This window comes from Ctenocephalides felis, unplaced genomic scaffold (genome assembly GCF_003426905.1).
Source record: "Ctenocephalides felis isolate EL2017-DRISC unplaced genomic scaffold, ASM342690v1 CF-g0.4_SCAFFOLD_03224, whole genome shotgun sequence".
In the NCBI taxonomy this organism is placed as follows: Eukaryota; Metazoa; Arthropoda; class Insecta; order Siphonaptera; family Pulicidae; genus Ctenocephalides; species Ctenocephalides felis.
This window is the reverse complement of record NW_020539378.1, coordinates 1-16,841: the sequence shown is the minus strand read 5'-3', so window position 1 is coordinate 16,841 and position 16,841 is coordinate 1. Positions and strand designations below refer to the sequence as shown.

The 16,841-nt window shown below is 31.6% G+C and overlaps 3 protein-coding genes across 3 annotated transcripts; 1 reads left to right on the top strand and 2 right to left on the bottom strand.

The window, feature by feature from the left end:
* Positions 1–1,694: 1,694 nt before the first annotated feature.
* Positions 1,695–2,642, bottom strand: LOC113381967. Its single transcript, XM_026620586.1, has one exon. The coding sequence runs from the start codon at positions 2,640–2,642 to the stop codon at positions 1,695–1,697; it is 948 nt and encodes a 315-aa protein (XP_026476371.1).
* Positions 2,643–3,857: 1,215 nt separating this feature from the next.
* LOC113381966 lies at positions 3,858–6,521 on the bottom strand. The gene is made up of 2 exons (XM_026620585.1): positions 6,401–6,521; positions 3,858–4,669 (listed from the first exon to the last, which is right to left on the bottom strand). Exons 1-2 carry the CDS (start codon positions 6,519–6,521, stop codon positions 3,858–3,860), a joined length of 933 nt encoding a protein of 310 aa, XP_026476370.1.
* Positions 6,522–10,951: 4,430 nt separating this feature from the next.
* On the top strand, positions 10,952–12,151 carry LOC113381965. The gene is made up of 4 exons (XM_026620583.1): positions 10,952–11,011; positions 11,081–11,236; positions 11,661–11,870; positions 11,975–12,151. Exons 1-4 carry the CDS (start codon positions 10,952–10,954, stop codon positions 12,149–12,151), a joined length of 603 nt encoding a protein of 200 aa, XP_026476368.1.
* The last annotated feature ends 4,690 nt before the right edge of the window (positions 12,152–16,841 follow it).

Below are 16,841 nucleotides of genomic sequence, written 5' to 3'. Positions count from 1 at the left end.
ATATTTTAGATACATATGCTCTGTCTATCCTAGATTTTGTAGAATGTCTTACGAAGGTAAATTCACTAAATTTCCATACTGCTTTTCCCATGTATCTTTAAGATCCAGTTTGTTGAACTAATCTATTTAACCATTACAGAAATTTGTGGTATTACCTTGCTGGTCTTTTGCATTTATCACGCAATTGAAATCTCCTATTAAAATCAATCTACTTTTTATCGACTATATGTGGGCAGTATATCATTTTCAAAAAGAAATTTCGAATGTTTCTATTTTTTGCTTCCAGATGGAGCATAAATACAAATAATTCTATTTTGTCAATAGTGATTGATGTTATTCTTCCATCAGTTGATATACAGGATTTTCTACAGCAATTGTTTCCGGTATATGATCGCCGTACCTCTTTCAATGTTTTGATTATTATGCAATACATCATAACCAAAACATGAAATTTTTTAATTCGACGGTAACTTCTTGTAGAACGCCACGTCTACATCGAAGTCTCTTAATATTTTCCTGATTATGTTATTTTGGTAACGAATATGAAGCCAAATATTAGGCTAATATTGTCCTTGTTACAATTCATTAGAATTTTTTAATGATGGTATTGGTACCTTTATCTACTATTTTGATGTTTGGGGGGTTCTCAACTCCTTTCGAAGTATTTCTCAACCCCTTTCGAAGTATTTTATACTTCGAGGAAAAATAAAAAAATTAAATGTATTCAGAAAACAAAAACCAATGGTAAACAAATATAAATTAAAATAAAATTCTTCTTATCCGTAATCAATAAAAAACTAAAATATATTCTATATAAATGAAAAAAAACAAAATGAACACTAATTAATATTGTATGAAAATGTTATCTGTTTTGGAAGTCCAAGCCGCGGCAGCTATTTGGTTGGATCTGGAAACATCAGCGTAGTCGGTTGGATAGGTTGAAAAGAAATTCGAATACACTGACAAATAAAATAACTGTTGACTTGACACACAATAGAAATTTAATCCACTGATAATATTGAACTGATAACAAACACTGAAAGGAACTGAATGTATTGATTGCAAGTAACTGAATGAATGAATTAAACCAAAATGAATGAAACCACGGAATAAATCAACTCGAACACTGTAAGGAACTGAAAGTAATGAACGAATGAAAGGCGCGGAATGAATTGATTTGAATGGAAAAACTATTGCCTGCATCGGCCTTTTTATGAGTCAGAATTGCCCGATTGCCTAAATTTGAAACGTATTGTCCGAGTAGAAAAACAAACCTTTTACAGGTCCGACAACCTACACAGGTGCGGCGCAAACATTTTCCCCCGACTAAAAGGTTAGCCTTTATACTTCTGAAAATACTCGAAATTGGTACATAGTGAACCTCATGATTAGGAAGGATAGAATTGCCAAAATAAATTCAAACTTTCATTCAGAGTAGATCGGTTACGGAAGCCTGACCTCGCGCCAGGGTCCCCCTCTCACGACCTACCACATTCACACGATCTAGATTGCGGAAGTTTTATTTTCGCGCCAGGGTCTAGATTTTTTGGACATTTACAAGAATCTTCCAGAGACTATGAGGGGTGTTCTCATCGCCCTGGAGATTGAAAATTTGGCAAAAATATATAGAAGCAAATATATCATGAGATAGAAAAGTTTTTTTTTTTTTTTGAAATGAATAATTCAGATATAAACTATTGAATAGGTAGGGGGCATAGTTTGACAACAGGCCGCTTGATTAGGGTATTTCCCGTTTTTACCAATGCTACTCGAACCACTCCATCGGAGCCCGGAAAAACCTCTTCAACTCTTCCCAACCCCCAATGGAGCGGACGCGCATTCTCTTGTTTTACAACTACCAAATCACCCTTTTTAATAGGATTAGTGACTGTATTCCATTTCTGTCGGACCTGTAGCTCGGTTAGATATTCCACATTCCATCGCTTCCAGTAAGAAGCGACAATATGATCTAGCAATTGTTTTCTTTTAGTCAAATTCAAGTTTTCATAGTCAACGGGCAAATCCGACAGAGGCTCTTGCATTAAAAAGTGCGCAGGCGTAAGAGGCTGAGGGTCCGACGGATCATTGCTCAGCCAACATAACGGTCTTGAATTCAGTAAGGCTTCGATTTGATTGAGGACTGTATTAAACTCTTCGTAGGATAAAATTTGCAACCCTATAACTTTAAACAAATGGGTCTTCACTGATTTAATATTCGCCTCCCATATACCTCCAAAATGTGGGGCAAACGGTGGATTAAATTTCCATTCAATGTCATGTAAAACCAATAATTCATTGAAACGCTTTTTATACTCTTCGGAATTTAGGAGAAGGAATAAGGAATCAAGAGTATTTTTGGCTCCTATAAAATTGGTTCCACAATCGGAGTAAATACATTTAATAGGACCACGCCGGGCTAGGAATCGTTTCAAGCAATCTAAAAATGTATCGCTTGTTAAATCTGAAGCTAATTCGAGATGTATCGCCTTAGTGGCTAAACAGATGAACAAGCATATATAAGCCTTGTAGGTTCGAGCGCCTCTGTGACGACTCATGGAGATATTGAAGGGGCCTGCATAATCAACGCCGACGTTTAGGAAAGCTCTACTGGCTGTTATGCGCGGTACTGGTAAGTCGCCCATGAATGGAAAAATGGGTTTCGGATTCTGTCGAAAACAAGTTATACACTTGTGAGACGATTGCGAATTATTGCACGAGCCGACAAGATCCAATATTTTTGCCTCAATAAAGATAATACTAAGTTTGATCCAGTATGTAAATTATTAATATGGTAGTAATCTATGAGACAATTTACTACTTGGTCTTTTTTTGGCAAAAGAAGTGGATTGTTATTAGTTGTTAATCCTAATCTACCTTTAACGCGTAAACAATTATTAGAATCCAAACCACATTTAGTCGGCAAAACTTCTTCGAACAAGACTTTCCGTTCGTTAATAGTTTGAATTCTTCGGGAAAATGTTCTTGGACTAAACGAATAATAATACCTCGGCTTGTTTCAAATCTGAAGTCAAAAGTCGGTTTCGATTTGTTATAATTTTACAAAACTTCAATATATAAGCGAAAATTCTTACAAGTTTGCACCAATTAGAAAATTTTTGCGTTAATTCATATAAAGGATTGATCGGTGGTATGACACTCTTTACTATTAGACGTTAGCTTTTCTTTCTTGATCAATATCTCCGGAAGGTTCAACCGTTTTTGCAGGCCAAGTTGATATAGGACCATTCAACCAATCCGGCCCAAACAACCAATTCTTATGTTGGATAAAATCCTTAGGTCGAAGACCTCGAGAAACACAATCGGCTGCATTTTGATTAGAAGGAATGTGAAGCCATTGTGCATTAGGAATGAGATCCCGTATTTTTGTTACCCTATTGGCTACAAATGTTTTCCAACGAGTAGCCGGTCCTGCTAACCAGTGAAGGACAATCATAGAATCGGAAAAACAGTAAATAGAATCAAAATCTATACTATGTTGGTTATTCGTTAATATAAAATTCAGAAGTTTTGACAGTAAATGACAGGCACAAAGTTCAAGCCTGGCTAATGTTTGGTTTTTAATCGGTGTTACACGCGATTTTGAAATCAACAAGAAATTCGGATTGCCAAGAGATTTAATATAAACTACCGCTCCATACGCTTGCTCTGAACTATCCGCGAAACCAAATAATGAACATTTGTTTTGTTTTGATGTTTCGAGATAACGCGGAATCTGATAGTTATTAAGATGCTCTAATTCGGAATATACGGCTAACCATGATGTAATAATAAATGATGGTAATTCCTCATCCCAATCGATTTTTAATGTCCAATTTTTTTTCAATAATATTTTTATCTTAACAACTATCGGAGTTAGGAAAACCCAGAGGATCCCAGATTCGCGCTATTACTGAAAGAAGTTGTCTCTTTGTCCATTTTCTCCACGTAAGCTTTATTTCGAATGAAAAATTATCTGATAAGGGATCCCATTTTAATCCCAATACCTTTGTAGAAGATTCCATTTGAAAATCCGATTTAGAGAAATGTTTATTTTGTACATCAGAATCAGAAAAAAGTTTACGCAGATTAGAATTATTAGATTCCCACTTTTTTAATTCAAAACCACCAGACGATAATACAGTCTGCAAACCCTCGCAAATGGTTTTAGCGCTATCCAAGGAGTCGATACTTGTAACCACATCATCAATATAGACATCGTTCTCAAGAATTCTAGAAATAGATTGAGAATATTTGGAACATTCGTCTCGGGATAGTTGTTTGATGGTTCTGATAGCTTGAAAGGGAGATGATGATAGACCAAAAGTTACGGTATTTAATTCATAGATGCCAATGGGTGCATCGGGAAACGGTCTCCATAAGATTTTTTGATATTTTCTATCTTGTTTACGAACCCAAATATTACGATACATTTGTTTGATATCAGCTGTTAATGCTATAGGCCCGAAACGAAAATTTAGAAGGATTGAACAAATGTCGGTTTGTAATTTAGGACCAACATGCAAAATTTCGTTCAAGGAAGTGAATTCTGAATTTTTCGCAGATGCATCAAACACGACGCGTAAAGGCGTAGAGGAACTTTCTTTTTCGACAGCGAAATGAGGAATATAATATCCATTTCTTATTTTAATAAAATCATCGACTTCATGATCTACCGGACAATAATCGACAAAGGATAATTGGTTTTGAGTCAGGTAATCTTCTATAACGGCGGCATATTTTTTATGAAATTCGGGATATTTCAAAAATTTATTTTCAAGCATGTGGTATCGCTTTAAGGCTAAATGAAATGATTTGTATAAATTTCTGCCTTCACTTTTAAAAGGCAGCGCTACTACATATCGTCCATCTGGAGATCGCGTAGTAGTTGTAGTAAAATGGTTTTCGCATAAATCATCGTTAGAAGAGAGGATTATTTCGGGAATGTCTTCTAATTGTAAGAATTTATTCATTTGTAAATGGAAATCTGAATCTGAAACATTACATAAATTAGTAGAAGTGCCGGTATTTTCAAATAAATCAGGAATGGAACCTAATATTAGATAACCCAACCGGGTTTCTAGGGCCACAGGTAATCCTTTATCATTTTTAACCTGATGAGTGCCAAGAATTTCGCCGAAAACATCGCAACCCAAAATTCCGTCGACCTCCTGGGGTGTATGAAAGTTAGGATCCGCTAAAGGATAATTCAGAAATGTTTTGATGGATGAAATCGGAATGGTAATTTGTGGTTGCTTTCCCACTATCTCGTGTACTACGTATGCACAGACCGATAACTGATAAGAATCAATTAAAGATTTCAAAGTGAAATTAACTAATCCAATAACTTTATGTGACGAATTGCCTAACCCGATCACTTGGGTTGATATTGGAAGAATTTGTAAATCAGCCTTTTTGCACCAAGTTAATGTCACAAAATTTCTATCGCTTCCCGAATCAATAATTGTACGTAATAAAATGTTTTCTTTTCTAGTAGTAACTTTTACTACTGCTGTCGGCAATATGGTAATATGATGTGCGATTTTGTTTTGATTAAATGCGCATAAAACCGTACTACCTGATTTGGAATTAGAAAGATTATTTTGATCCGTACTCGCAAAATTGCTACCAGTATGCAATAGCGAGTGATGTCGTTCGTTACATAATAAACAGGTTTTATTCGATCGACACGTAGTCGTTATCTTATGACCCAAACAATTGTCGCATAAGTTTAATTTTTGAATAAGGGATCGCCTATCAGGTATACTCAATGAAAGAAATTTCGAACAAGTAAACACTCTGTGTTGTTCCCGACACACAAAGCATTTGTTATCATATTTATTTTTTAACAAAAATGACCGGCTAATTTTAGTGTTTTTGTAATTGGGTTTGTCATTAGTGAAATTGTTGGTCATACCATATACTTGATTTTTTGCCTGTTGTGACTTTTGAAGAAAATGCAGGAGGTCTTGGTATTTGGGAAACTCACCTTGATAAAAATGCTCGAATTTTTCTTGTAACAACGGATCGAGTTTCGAGAATGCCAGTGACGTAATAAGGAAATCATAGGCGTCGGGAATATTCAATTGGGAGAGCGCTTGCACCGCGGTATCGAATTTTTCCAGGAATGAATTTATTTGTCCAGATGAAATGGTTTTGAATGACAATAGTTGTTTGAAATAATTGGTGGCTAAGTACCGTTTATTTTGGTATTTTTTTATGAGCGCTTCCCAAAGAATTTGATAATTATTTGCGGTCGGTAGTATAGAATGAAATATTTTTAAAACCGGACCCTGTAACGCTCCTTTTAAAAAATGAAATTTTGATACATTATCTAACTCTGTATTTTCATGAATTAGTGAATTAAATGTTTCATAGAATAATGGCCATTGTTGAATATCACCTGAGAATTTAGGTACTTCAATGGACGGTAAATGTTGCTTGGGTACAATGTCTTTAATTGAAGAACTATGCGCATTTTTATTATCTAGTAATTTCTCAGCGTGTTTTATTTTGGCATACATCGTTTCAAGGGCCTTTATTGCGGAATATTCCGGAATGAAACTAGGATTATCTAAATATTTTAATTTGTTTATTTCATCGCACAATTGAATAAATTGTTCACGAGCATTTTCAGTAATATATAAATTTTCAAGAAATTGTGTCTTATTTGAAGATACATCAATCTGTTGCGATAGATCGTACGTTTCTTGCACAATTGAAAAGTACATCTCTCTCTTGGCGGTTAGACGTGCAATTTCTGCACCAATATCGATTTTAGGCGCCATTATATATATTTTTGTTTTCTGTATACACCCAATTAATCCTAATAATAATTAGGATCCGGCTCGAAGGACCAAATGTTGATGTTGGGGGGTTTCTCAACTCCTTTCGAAGTATTTCTCAACCCCTTTCGAAGTATTTTATACTTCGAGGAAAAATAAAAAAATTAAATGTATTCAGAAAACAAAAACCAATGGTAAACAAATATAAATTAAAAATAAGGTTCTTCTTAATCCGTAATCAATAAAAAACTTAAATATATTCTATATAAATGAAAAAAAACAAAAATGAACACTAATTAATATTGTATGAAAATGTTATCTGTTTTGGAAGTCCAAGCCGCGGCAGCTATTTGTTTGGATCTGGAAACATCAGCGTAGTCGGTTGGATAGGTTGAAAAGAAATTCGAATACACTGACAAATAAAAATAACTGTTGACTTGACACACAATAGAAATTTAATCCACTGATAATATTGAACTGATAACAAACACTGAAAGGAACTGAATGTATTGATTGCAAGTAACTGAATGAATGAATTAAACCAAAATGAATGAAAACCACGGAATAAATCAACTCGAACACTGTAAGGAACTGAAAGTAACTGAACGAATGAAAGGCGCGGAATGAATTGATTTGAATGGAAAAACTATTGCCTGCATCGGCCTTTTTATGAGTCAGAATTGCCCGATTGCCTAAATTTGAAACGTATTGTCCGAGTAGAAAAACAAACCTTTTACAGGTCCGACAACCTACACAGGTGCGGCGCAAACAACTATTTTTCTAATTTTTTCGTGTTGGTCCATTAGTGTTTCCATCATTGTTTTATGTTTTTTACATTCTGTTCTGTTGGTTTTTTCTGAATCAATATTCGCATTTATAATACTTGCTAGTATTATTGCGGAGTTCGGATCATTTTCAGTGTTTATATTTTCTACAATAATGTCCATATTCATCGGCTCGTCATCGTTTTGTTCTATTATTTTATTTTGATTTATGTTTGTTGCTATATCTGGGTTAACTACTGGTACTGATTCTTGGTTTACTGTTGGTACTATTTCTATGTCTTGTAATAATATTTCGTCTCCATCTTTATTTCCTGTTATTTCGCTGTATAATTTTTCTTATTTTCACTGTTTTTTCTTTTTTCACATTGGCTGATTATGTGCGTTGTTTCAAAACAATACGCACATGTTTTCGGCTGGTTATAATATGTAATTAACGCTTTATCGCCATTAATGTGAATAAAAGATGGAATGGGCTTTTCCAGAATCATGTCCACTAATCTTGTTCCTGTTAAAAATTTCTTATTCGTATCATCTATACTCCTTTTCGGGCTACTCACATATTCGTTCTGAATGTTTTTAACAGTACCATATTTAGATAGATGCAACCCAATTGTCTCGTTATTTGTTTCAAAGGAATTCTATATACTCTAATTCTTGTAAACTTGTCATCTGCATATTTTATTTTTATATTATTATATTCGTTATTTGCCATTGGGATCTTATTGTTGTCAATACCGTTTTCTATTAAATTCTGGCAAATCTCTAATTTATTGAATTTTATATATATGCCTTTCGGCGTCGTTTGATAACCGATCATTTCGTTTTCTAAATGTTCTAAACTCTTAAATATCCATAGATATATTTCTTTCGCATTGGGTCGCAATTTGTTTTCTTCAAATTGCACCCAAATTGTATTATAACGTTGCACCATTTTTCGAATTGTCCCCGTTCCGAACGGGGCTCGCTCACTATAAAAACGGGTTTGTTTACATGCGCTGTGTTATGTTCTTGTTTTCTATTCACTTCACTTTATTCAAATTTAACTATATATTTACCTGAATATTATTTCGATGTGCACTGTTCGAAAGTCAGATTGCGACTGAAACTATTGGTTGAAAAAATAATATGAAATTGTCATTATTAAATATTAATAGTATATTATATATTAAACAACCCTGTCGAATGTATTATCACAAATTCATATTAGGCATGTTCATAAAATTCAATACAATTATTCATTGATCGAAATTCAAGTATTCCCAGATACATTTTGCAGAAACATAATTTATTCCATTTTTATCTAGTAGAAATTAAACCATTATACCATAACTTGATACCTGCTATAAAAGTGTTTATAAAGTGACAACTTTGCAAGTGTTTTTTGATTTTTTTTTTTAATTTTAATTTATGATTCGAAATTAAAAAATGCGTATAGTTAATGTCACAGGAAGAATAAGATAATTTAATGTACTTAACAATAACTTTTGAGGAAGCCAGATGATATATGGTATATAAAAATTCATAATCTTTATATTTAGGGTAATTATTATGCAGAATTACACGTTGATGAAGGAAGCCTCCCCTCATATGTTTTGCCTACAGGCAGGTACAAGCTTCAGTTATTATTTTCTCATTATGGAAAAAAAGTAGCTGATACTTACACTGGCTTTGATCTTACGATTTACTCGTCAGAAAAACAAAAGCAAAGACTTTAGAACAAATTGAAAATATGAATATTTATTCTAGTAAATATTGATCAGAAAATTCATATAATTACGGGATATTTGAAACAATCTAAGTTCTATCTTCTATAAACTGAAATGGGCGGATGCTTCTCAAACTTACAGTTACAGTTTTTGACAAAAAAATAATATGTTTTAGATTTCGTATACATCAATTATTAAGTTAAATTTGTATGCAAAGATTTAATAAGGAATAAAGCAAGAACATTTTAATTTATAAAGTTTTTTGAGTACGCAAACACATCATAATATATATATATAAATATATATATATATATATATATATATAATATATATATATATATATATATAAATTATGAGAATTTTCAGACGATGAAATGATTTTCAGCATTCATTCAATGATAAAAATATTTAATGAAGATGATTGTCATTCTTAATAATATATACATTCATTTTGAGTAACTTTGTAAGTCTTGTCACAATGTTACATGTTTTCATATTGATTTTAATCAGTTTTATACATACCATTGATTTAGTTAGTTATTTTGTATTTTGATTTTTTTTCAATTTGTTGTCATATTAACATGATAATATTTCAAAATAAAATAATATGTCGAAACTTATGATCATAATGAAGATTAAATAAAATTTTCCATTTTCATTTGATATATTTTTCTGAAGAACTTCGGCTCACAAATTTCACATCAAAATTAATATACTTAATATAAAATAAATTAAAATAATATATGTATATATAAATATATATATATATATATATGTATAATCGCTTATTTTAAATGATAAAAAAAATTTGTTTGTAAAAAACATCATCTCGTATTTCAATTCTAGTGGAACTAAGTATACTAGCCTACTTGTGAATTGTGTGAAGACATTAGTTATGATTTGGCATTGATATAGAAACATTAAAAATATGTGAAATTCTATTTATTTTCTTCAATCTACACCAAGCAAAAAGTTTGATTATATAAAAGCAAGATATTCCACAGTTTTAAAAATCATGACTATTAAATTTAAATGCTGATTATGCACAGAAACTACTTATTGCACCTGATCAATTTTACGGTTCCATGAGCAGAAGTCATCAATGACACATTAACAGATTTTATCTATGTTTAATATGAATAGGTACTTTTACATAAAATATAACAAAATGGGAAAACTGGGTGATTTTTTTTCAAGATAAATATATACCTAAGATAGCCGCCACATCAGGTGTTCCTGATCGTCATTTATTGTAATAGTTTGAATTAATTTAAATATAAGATGTGTGAAATAAGAATAAGTAAATATATATGTATATATCTATGTATATATATATATATATATATATATATATATATGAGATCATTAAAATATATTAAATTAAGATAAGATGAAATGCAAAAAAAAACAAAAAAGAACAAAGAAGCAAAATTTCGTTCATTAATTGGTTTATGAACCCTATTTGTATTCGTATGCACATATTAAAAACAGCTATTTTAATATTATAAACAGGCATATCAGTTTTATTTATATGTATCGGAATTTATAAAAGTAATATGTTTCAATTCATAGCGATTGCCCTCCTCTCCTGTATAATTGCAGCGAATTCTTATATTACTTGCATACAATAATTATTTTTTATTACTTGTTTGTTTGCCTCTACATACCTTCCATTAGAATGTGGTTTAAAGTTTTGGTTTTATTTTTAATTTTTTATCAGAAGGAGGTGCAAAGTTGGGTATGTAATAAATGCAAAAATGTTTTAGGATTTGGTTAAATATAACATATTTATATTGTTTTATTTCAGACAAATTACAGAGTCACCTTAAGATCTGCAGAACTTGTTCATCTTGAGAAGGGATATATTTCAGATGACTATGTGTACGAAATAAAGAGAAGAAATCGAACTTACTCAGCTGTACTTTTAAATCTTACAACAATTAGAGTAGTGGAAAATTTCAATGTAAATAATTTATCATTTTTATCTTTTATTCATTAGACTCTATTTAATGTTCATATCATTCTACATGAAATTTTAAATCTGCAAGTGACACGAAATATATCAATAGTTGGTTCTGTACACCCAAAAAATAATATATTTTTTGAAAGAATTAAACATTTTCACCTCAAATGCAATGTTTTGAATGCTTATTCAAATTTCACTACTTATGTTTGAATAAAAATTGGAAGTGCAAATGGCATCTAAAATTTTGCGCCATATAAAATTTGGTATTAGAAGATTAATTCATATTGAAAAATTCTAAATACTATATTTTTCAAATAAACCAATTTAAAGATGTTTGAATAATGAATTTAGAAAATCAAGAATAAGATTAGAAATAAAATTCTAATTTGAAAAATTAATTATTGATTTTCTATTTTTACAGATAACAGTGCAGTTTTACCAACAGGCAAGTAACCAATTTAAAGAATTTCTTCCTTGTATGACAATAGATTATTGTACCATGATAAACCCAAAGGCTGTTAGCCAGCAGGTGGGTTTTGCAGACACTTTTTTCAAAAAATTAAAGGAACACATTATAAATCTATTATTTGCGGATGGACATAAACTACCAAAGAGCTGTCCCATACTTAAGGTAACTATGTATTTGATTTTTTATTTATTGGTGATAGACAATTAGTTTGTTCATGATGTATAAAAATACAAATTATTTTAGTGTAATGTTAATTCATATTATAGGATAACTATTATGCAGAGTTACATATTGATGAAACAAAACTACCTTCATATCTTTTGCCAAATGGAAGGTACAAGCTCCAGATAATATTTTCTTTGCATGGAAAGAAACTTGTTGACTCTTACACCGGCTTTGATCTTAGGACTTACTCTTCAGAAAAACAAAAGCAAAGACTTTGAAAAAAATAGAAAGTATAAATATTTATTTCAATGATGATTACATACAAAAATCAAGTAGTTGTTAGATTTTCTAAATGGATTTTTATGTCTCATACTTTTAATTATCGTTTGATTTGAACTTTTTCTGCAGATGTTTGTTTTGTTTTTATTAGTATATGAGTTCATAACAAAGCAAACAAACGATTATAAAATATAACATTATTGCAAAATTATAACAAAGTTGTTAATTTATTTTATTTTATATCTCTTTTTTATAATATGTTGTATTAATACTTGATCTAACCATTCTATGTGTTAAATAAATAAAATAATTACTATTCCTACAAGAATAGTAAAATTACTCGATTTTGTATTTAAGATGCAATCATTTATTATTAACATTGTACTAACATACTTATTCATAGGTTATTATTATATTATATAATATTATATATAATATATATATATATTATAGTTTTTTTGTAAATAATTACTAATTATAATAAATTAAAAATTTATAAAAAAGTTTTCAATTTAATAAATTAAAAATCTGGTTTTATTTAAATATAGGTTTGCTTATAAGTTTAATTTAGAATATATTTATTTAATATAAATATAATACTTCATTGCCCTCCTCTCCTGTATGATTGTAACAAATTTTTATATCGCTTCAACACAAAAAATTATTTTTTATTACATTTTTGGCATCCTTTACTGATGTATCATTAAAATGTATTTTAAAATTTTAGTTTTTTTTTTTTTTTTTTTATTTATGATTTATTGGCTTTATAAACTAGTATATTAGCCATATACATGAGTTAAACTTATTTAAACATTTACTATATCATATCATATCTACACTATATCTTAGTCTTGTCTTACATATATATCACTGACTTATGTATATTTCATTTGTAATTTTATATGTATGTATTTATGTATATTTTATTTATAATTTTATATTATTAGATTTTATATAAGTATACAGAGCACCATATAGTCTTACATCTGTAACATTGTTATAAAATTAATTGGAAGGCAGATTTTATGTTTAATAATTTCTTCCCATAGTTTTTGCCTGCCCTTTCCCAACGTTTACACTCCATAATGATGTGTTCTGCATCCGCCCTAGTCGCTTCACCCAAGCAGTAGCAACTAGGATCGATATTGATCCCAATTCTGCTTAGGTGGAACGGAGCGTATGAATGATTTAGTCTTAATCTACATAGTGTAGCATAAAAAGGCCGACACTCCGTGAATCCGTCATACCATGGTTTGGCTGGAATTTTTCCTTGTATCATACCATAAAAACTTCCTTAATTCTTATCGATGACTGGAAATCCAATTGCCAAATATTCCGAATGTTTGCTCTGTTACATCTTTTTATGTCACTATATGATATTCCATCCGCAACAACAGTCCCGTATTTATAGCATCTTTGGCGCCGTTATCCGCCGCTTCATTGCCAGCTATCCCAATATGGCTTCTTACCCATATAATGCGTAACTCCCATTTTTTTAATAATATCGCATGTATGTCATTTAATGTGTCTATCGTTAATAATGACGGGTCCTTTCCCAACGACAACATGCCCTCAAGAGCAGACCTGCTATCGCTGATTATGACCGATTTCTTCACATTATGTTCATCAATATACTTACGCACCTATTAATAGCGTACATTTCCGCTGTATATATTGACGCATCTTTATCTAATCTATATTTTGTTAAGGAATTTGTCCCCTGATGGTAAAAACACGCACCGACACCATCTGAATTCTTCGAACCATCTGTGTAAAATATATCATAGTCTTCAAATGTTTCCTGTATACTTTCTTCGATCTCCATCCTACATTTATTGGTATCTCCACTATAGTGCACATTGCGAAATCGATTTGAATTATATTTTTCAGATTAGAAGAAGTAACATTGTACTTGAAATGAAATCTTGAGGTTGCTGCCCAAGTTTGTAAGAGATTACATTTTTCAACCACTTCACTATACGCAGTTACTAGAATAGGCCTCTTCCTATTTCTCCAGTATGGGCTGGCTGTTGAGTTATTTGATCTGATTCACATTCTTTAATACTACGTTATTAAATTTCAATCTATCTATGATGAAGTTTGAAGCCAACAATCTCCTCCTCAAGTGTAAAGGATATATGTTAGCTTCAACATGTAATGCATTGATAGGAGTGGAACGCATGACCCCCAAACAAGACCTCAAAGCTTTGTTTTGGATTGTGTCTAGTTTAAGTACACTTTTGGATGTCGCCATATATGAAACTACCGTAATCCAACTTAGATAATATTAATTGATTGTGATATATTTAAGAGAAATCTTGATATCAGCACCATAATTAATGTGATTAAGAAACCTGAGAATATTCAGTGCTTCTTCACATTTATAAACCAGATAATCGATGTGTGGTTTCCACTTTAATTTGTCATCAATAAGTAGCCCGAGACATCTAATTGTAGGTTCAACCTTCAGCACATTATTGTTTATGCTGATATAGTCTGGATTTATAGACTTCCTATGTCTTGTAAAGAGGCTTATTGTACTTTTATTTTCTGACATTAAAAACCCTAACGATATACACCAATTATGGAAGAGCTGCATTGTTATATTCATTTTATCAATAGCCTCATGCAAAGTATTAGCCTTATGTAGAAGTATAATATCATCCGCGTACTGCATAATTTTGACTTCCAGATCTAGCGCGGATTGTAACTTGCAGGTATATAGATTGAATAATAGCGGACTAAGAACGGATCCTTGAGGTAGTCCTTCTTTCATTTTACGTGGTCCGAATTGTAAATTGTTACACCTGAGATTGATTCTGCGGTCTGATATGAGGTGGTGTATATGAAGAATAAATCTTCTTGGCATCTTGATATCAGACAGAATCTTCATTAATATAGGTATTTGAACGCAGTTATAAGCATTAACTAAGTCCAGTTTTGCAGCAATCAGGAGATTATTTTTTGCTAAATTAATTTTGATTTCATATACCAAGGATGTGATAACGTCAATCGTGCCCCGATTATTACGGAAACCTAGCATGCAACTAGAAAATATCCTGTTGCTTTCCGCCCACCATTCCAATCTTCTTTTGATCAGTCGTTCGAATGTGTTTCGCTATACATGAAGACAACGATATAGGACGATATGATTCTGCTCTTGAAGGATCTTTGCCTGGTTTAAGAATTGGAATTGTAATTATATTTTTCCACTCATGAATAGCTGTTTCGGTGGTCCAAACTTCGTTAAGAACCCGTAGTAACATATTCTTGCCAAAACTGGATAATTTATTCAACATTGGATAGTGAATATTGTCCGCACCCGGTGTAGTGTTCGAATTTGTTTTTAGTGCCAAAAGAAGCTCCTGCATGCGAAAGGACTTCCAGTACATCCATTTCTTGTGCACTTGGAATAATTACTTCATTTGTTGCTGAGGCCGGGGTAATATTGTTAAGGAACTTATCTGATTCATCTATAGGAAAAGGATTTCTTGCACTACTCTATTTTTCAAGGCTTTTACTTTATCCAAATGTATTTAGATGAAGTTGATCTTGTAAAAGAATTACAAAATTCAATCCACTTGTCCCGTTTTTTCTTTTTGAACGTTATACGACATTTTCGCTAAAATTCTTTTATATTCGATGTAATTAGCCAAAACTGGAGACCTTTTGTATTTTCTAATAGCTTCTAGCTTCATCTTATTGAATTTCTCACACTCTTCATCCCCCAAGGCGTTGACAGAAATCTATCTTTTTTACCGAAGTAAGGTCTTGACATGGGAATTGCTAACAAAGCCGCCTGATTTATGCATTTAACAAACTTACCGTACGTAGCCGATGGATCTTTATCAAATATCAATTCTGACAATAGCTTATCTGTTACTTGCTCGTATTTCTTCCAGTCAGCTTCTTAATTTTCCAAATATGCCTGTTTCTAATAGTATTGTTATTCATATTAACCCTACTCACTCCAATCCGAATTGATATACCAAGGTGGTCCGATCCCAAAGTTTCATCTGTGACGTGCCATTCCGCACTGAGCATCACAGATGGATGCATATAGATAAATCTATCGCAGAAGGATTTCTGTCATGTCTTCTCAATAACGTAGGCGATCCGTCATTCAGAACACATAACCCCTCTGAGTTAATGGCTTCGCTTAAAATTATTCCGTCATGATTATTATGAATGCTGCCAAAACTCGTATGATGCACATTGAAATCACCTGCAATTAAAAAAGGCGGCGATATGTTTCCAAATAAAGAAGTCCAATAAGTAAGATTGTCCTGTGTCCTGGAGCACAATAAATCGCAAAAAATATAAACACAGTACTATTATTGACTATGATTTTGGCCCCACAAATTGAAGTTTTGTGTTGCTGTATATCTCGGTATTTATAGTTTCGGAACGTAGTCTATGGCAAATATATAAAGCTACACCTCCGAATCCATCGTCTCTATTGGTATGTATTAAAGAGTATCCGGATATATCATATTTATATTCCTTTTTCATCCATGTTTCAGATAAATTAAAATTACAATATCAATTTGATTGGCTTCATATAGGCTTCCAATTGCAACTTCTTTGAATATAGTGATCTAATATTAATTTGAAAAATTTTAATCATAAGGAGATAAGTGAATATAGAATCGTTTATTTATTTATTTATTTATTTTTTTTTTTTTGCAT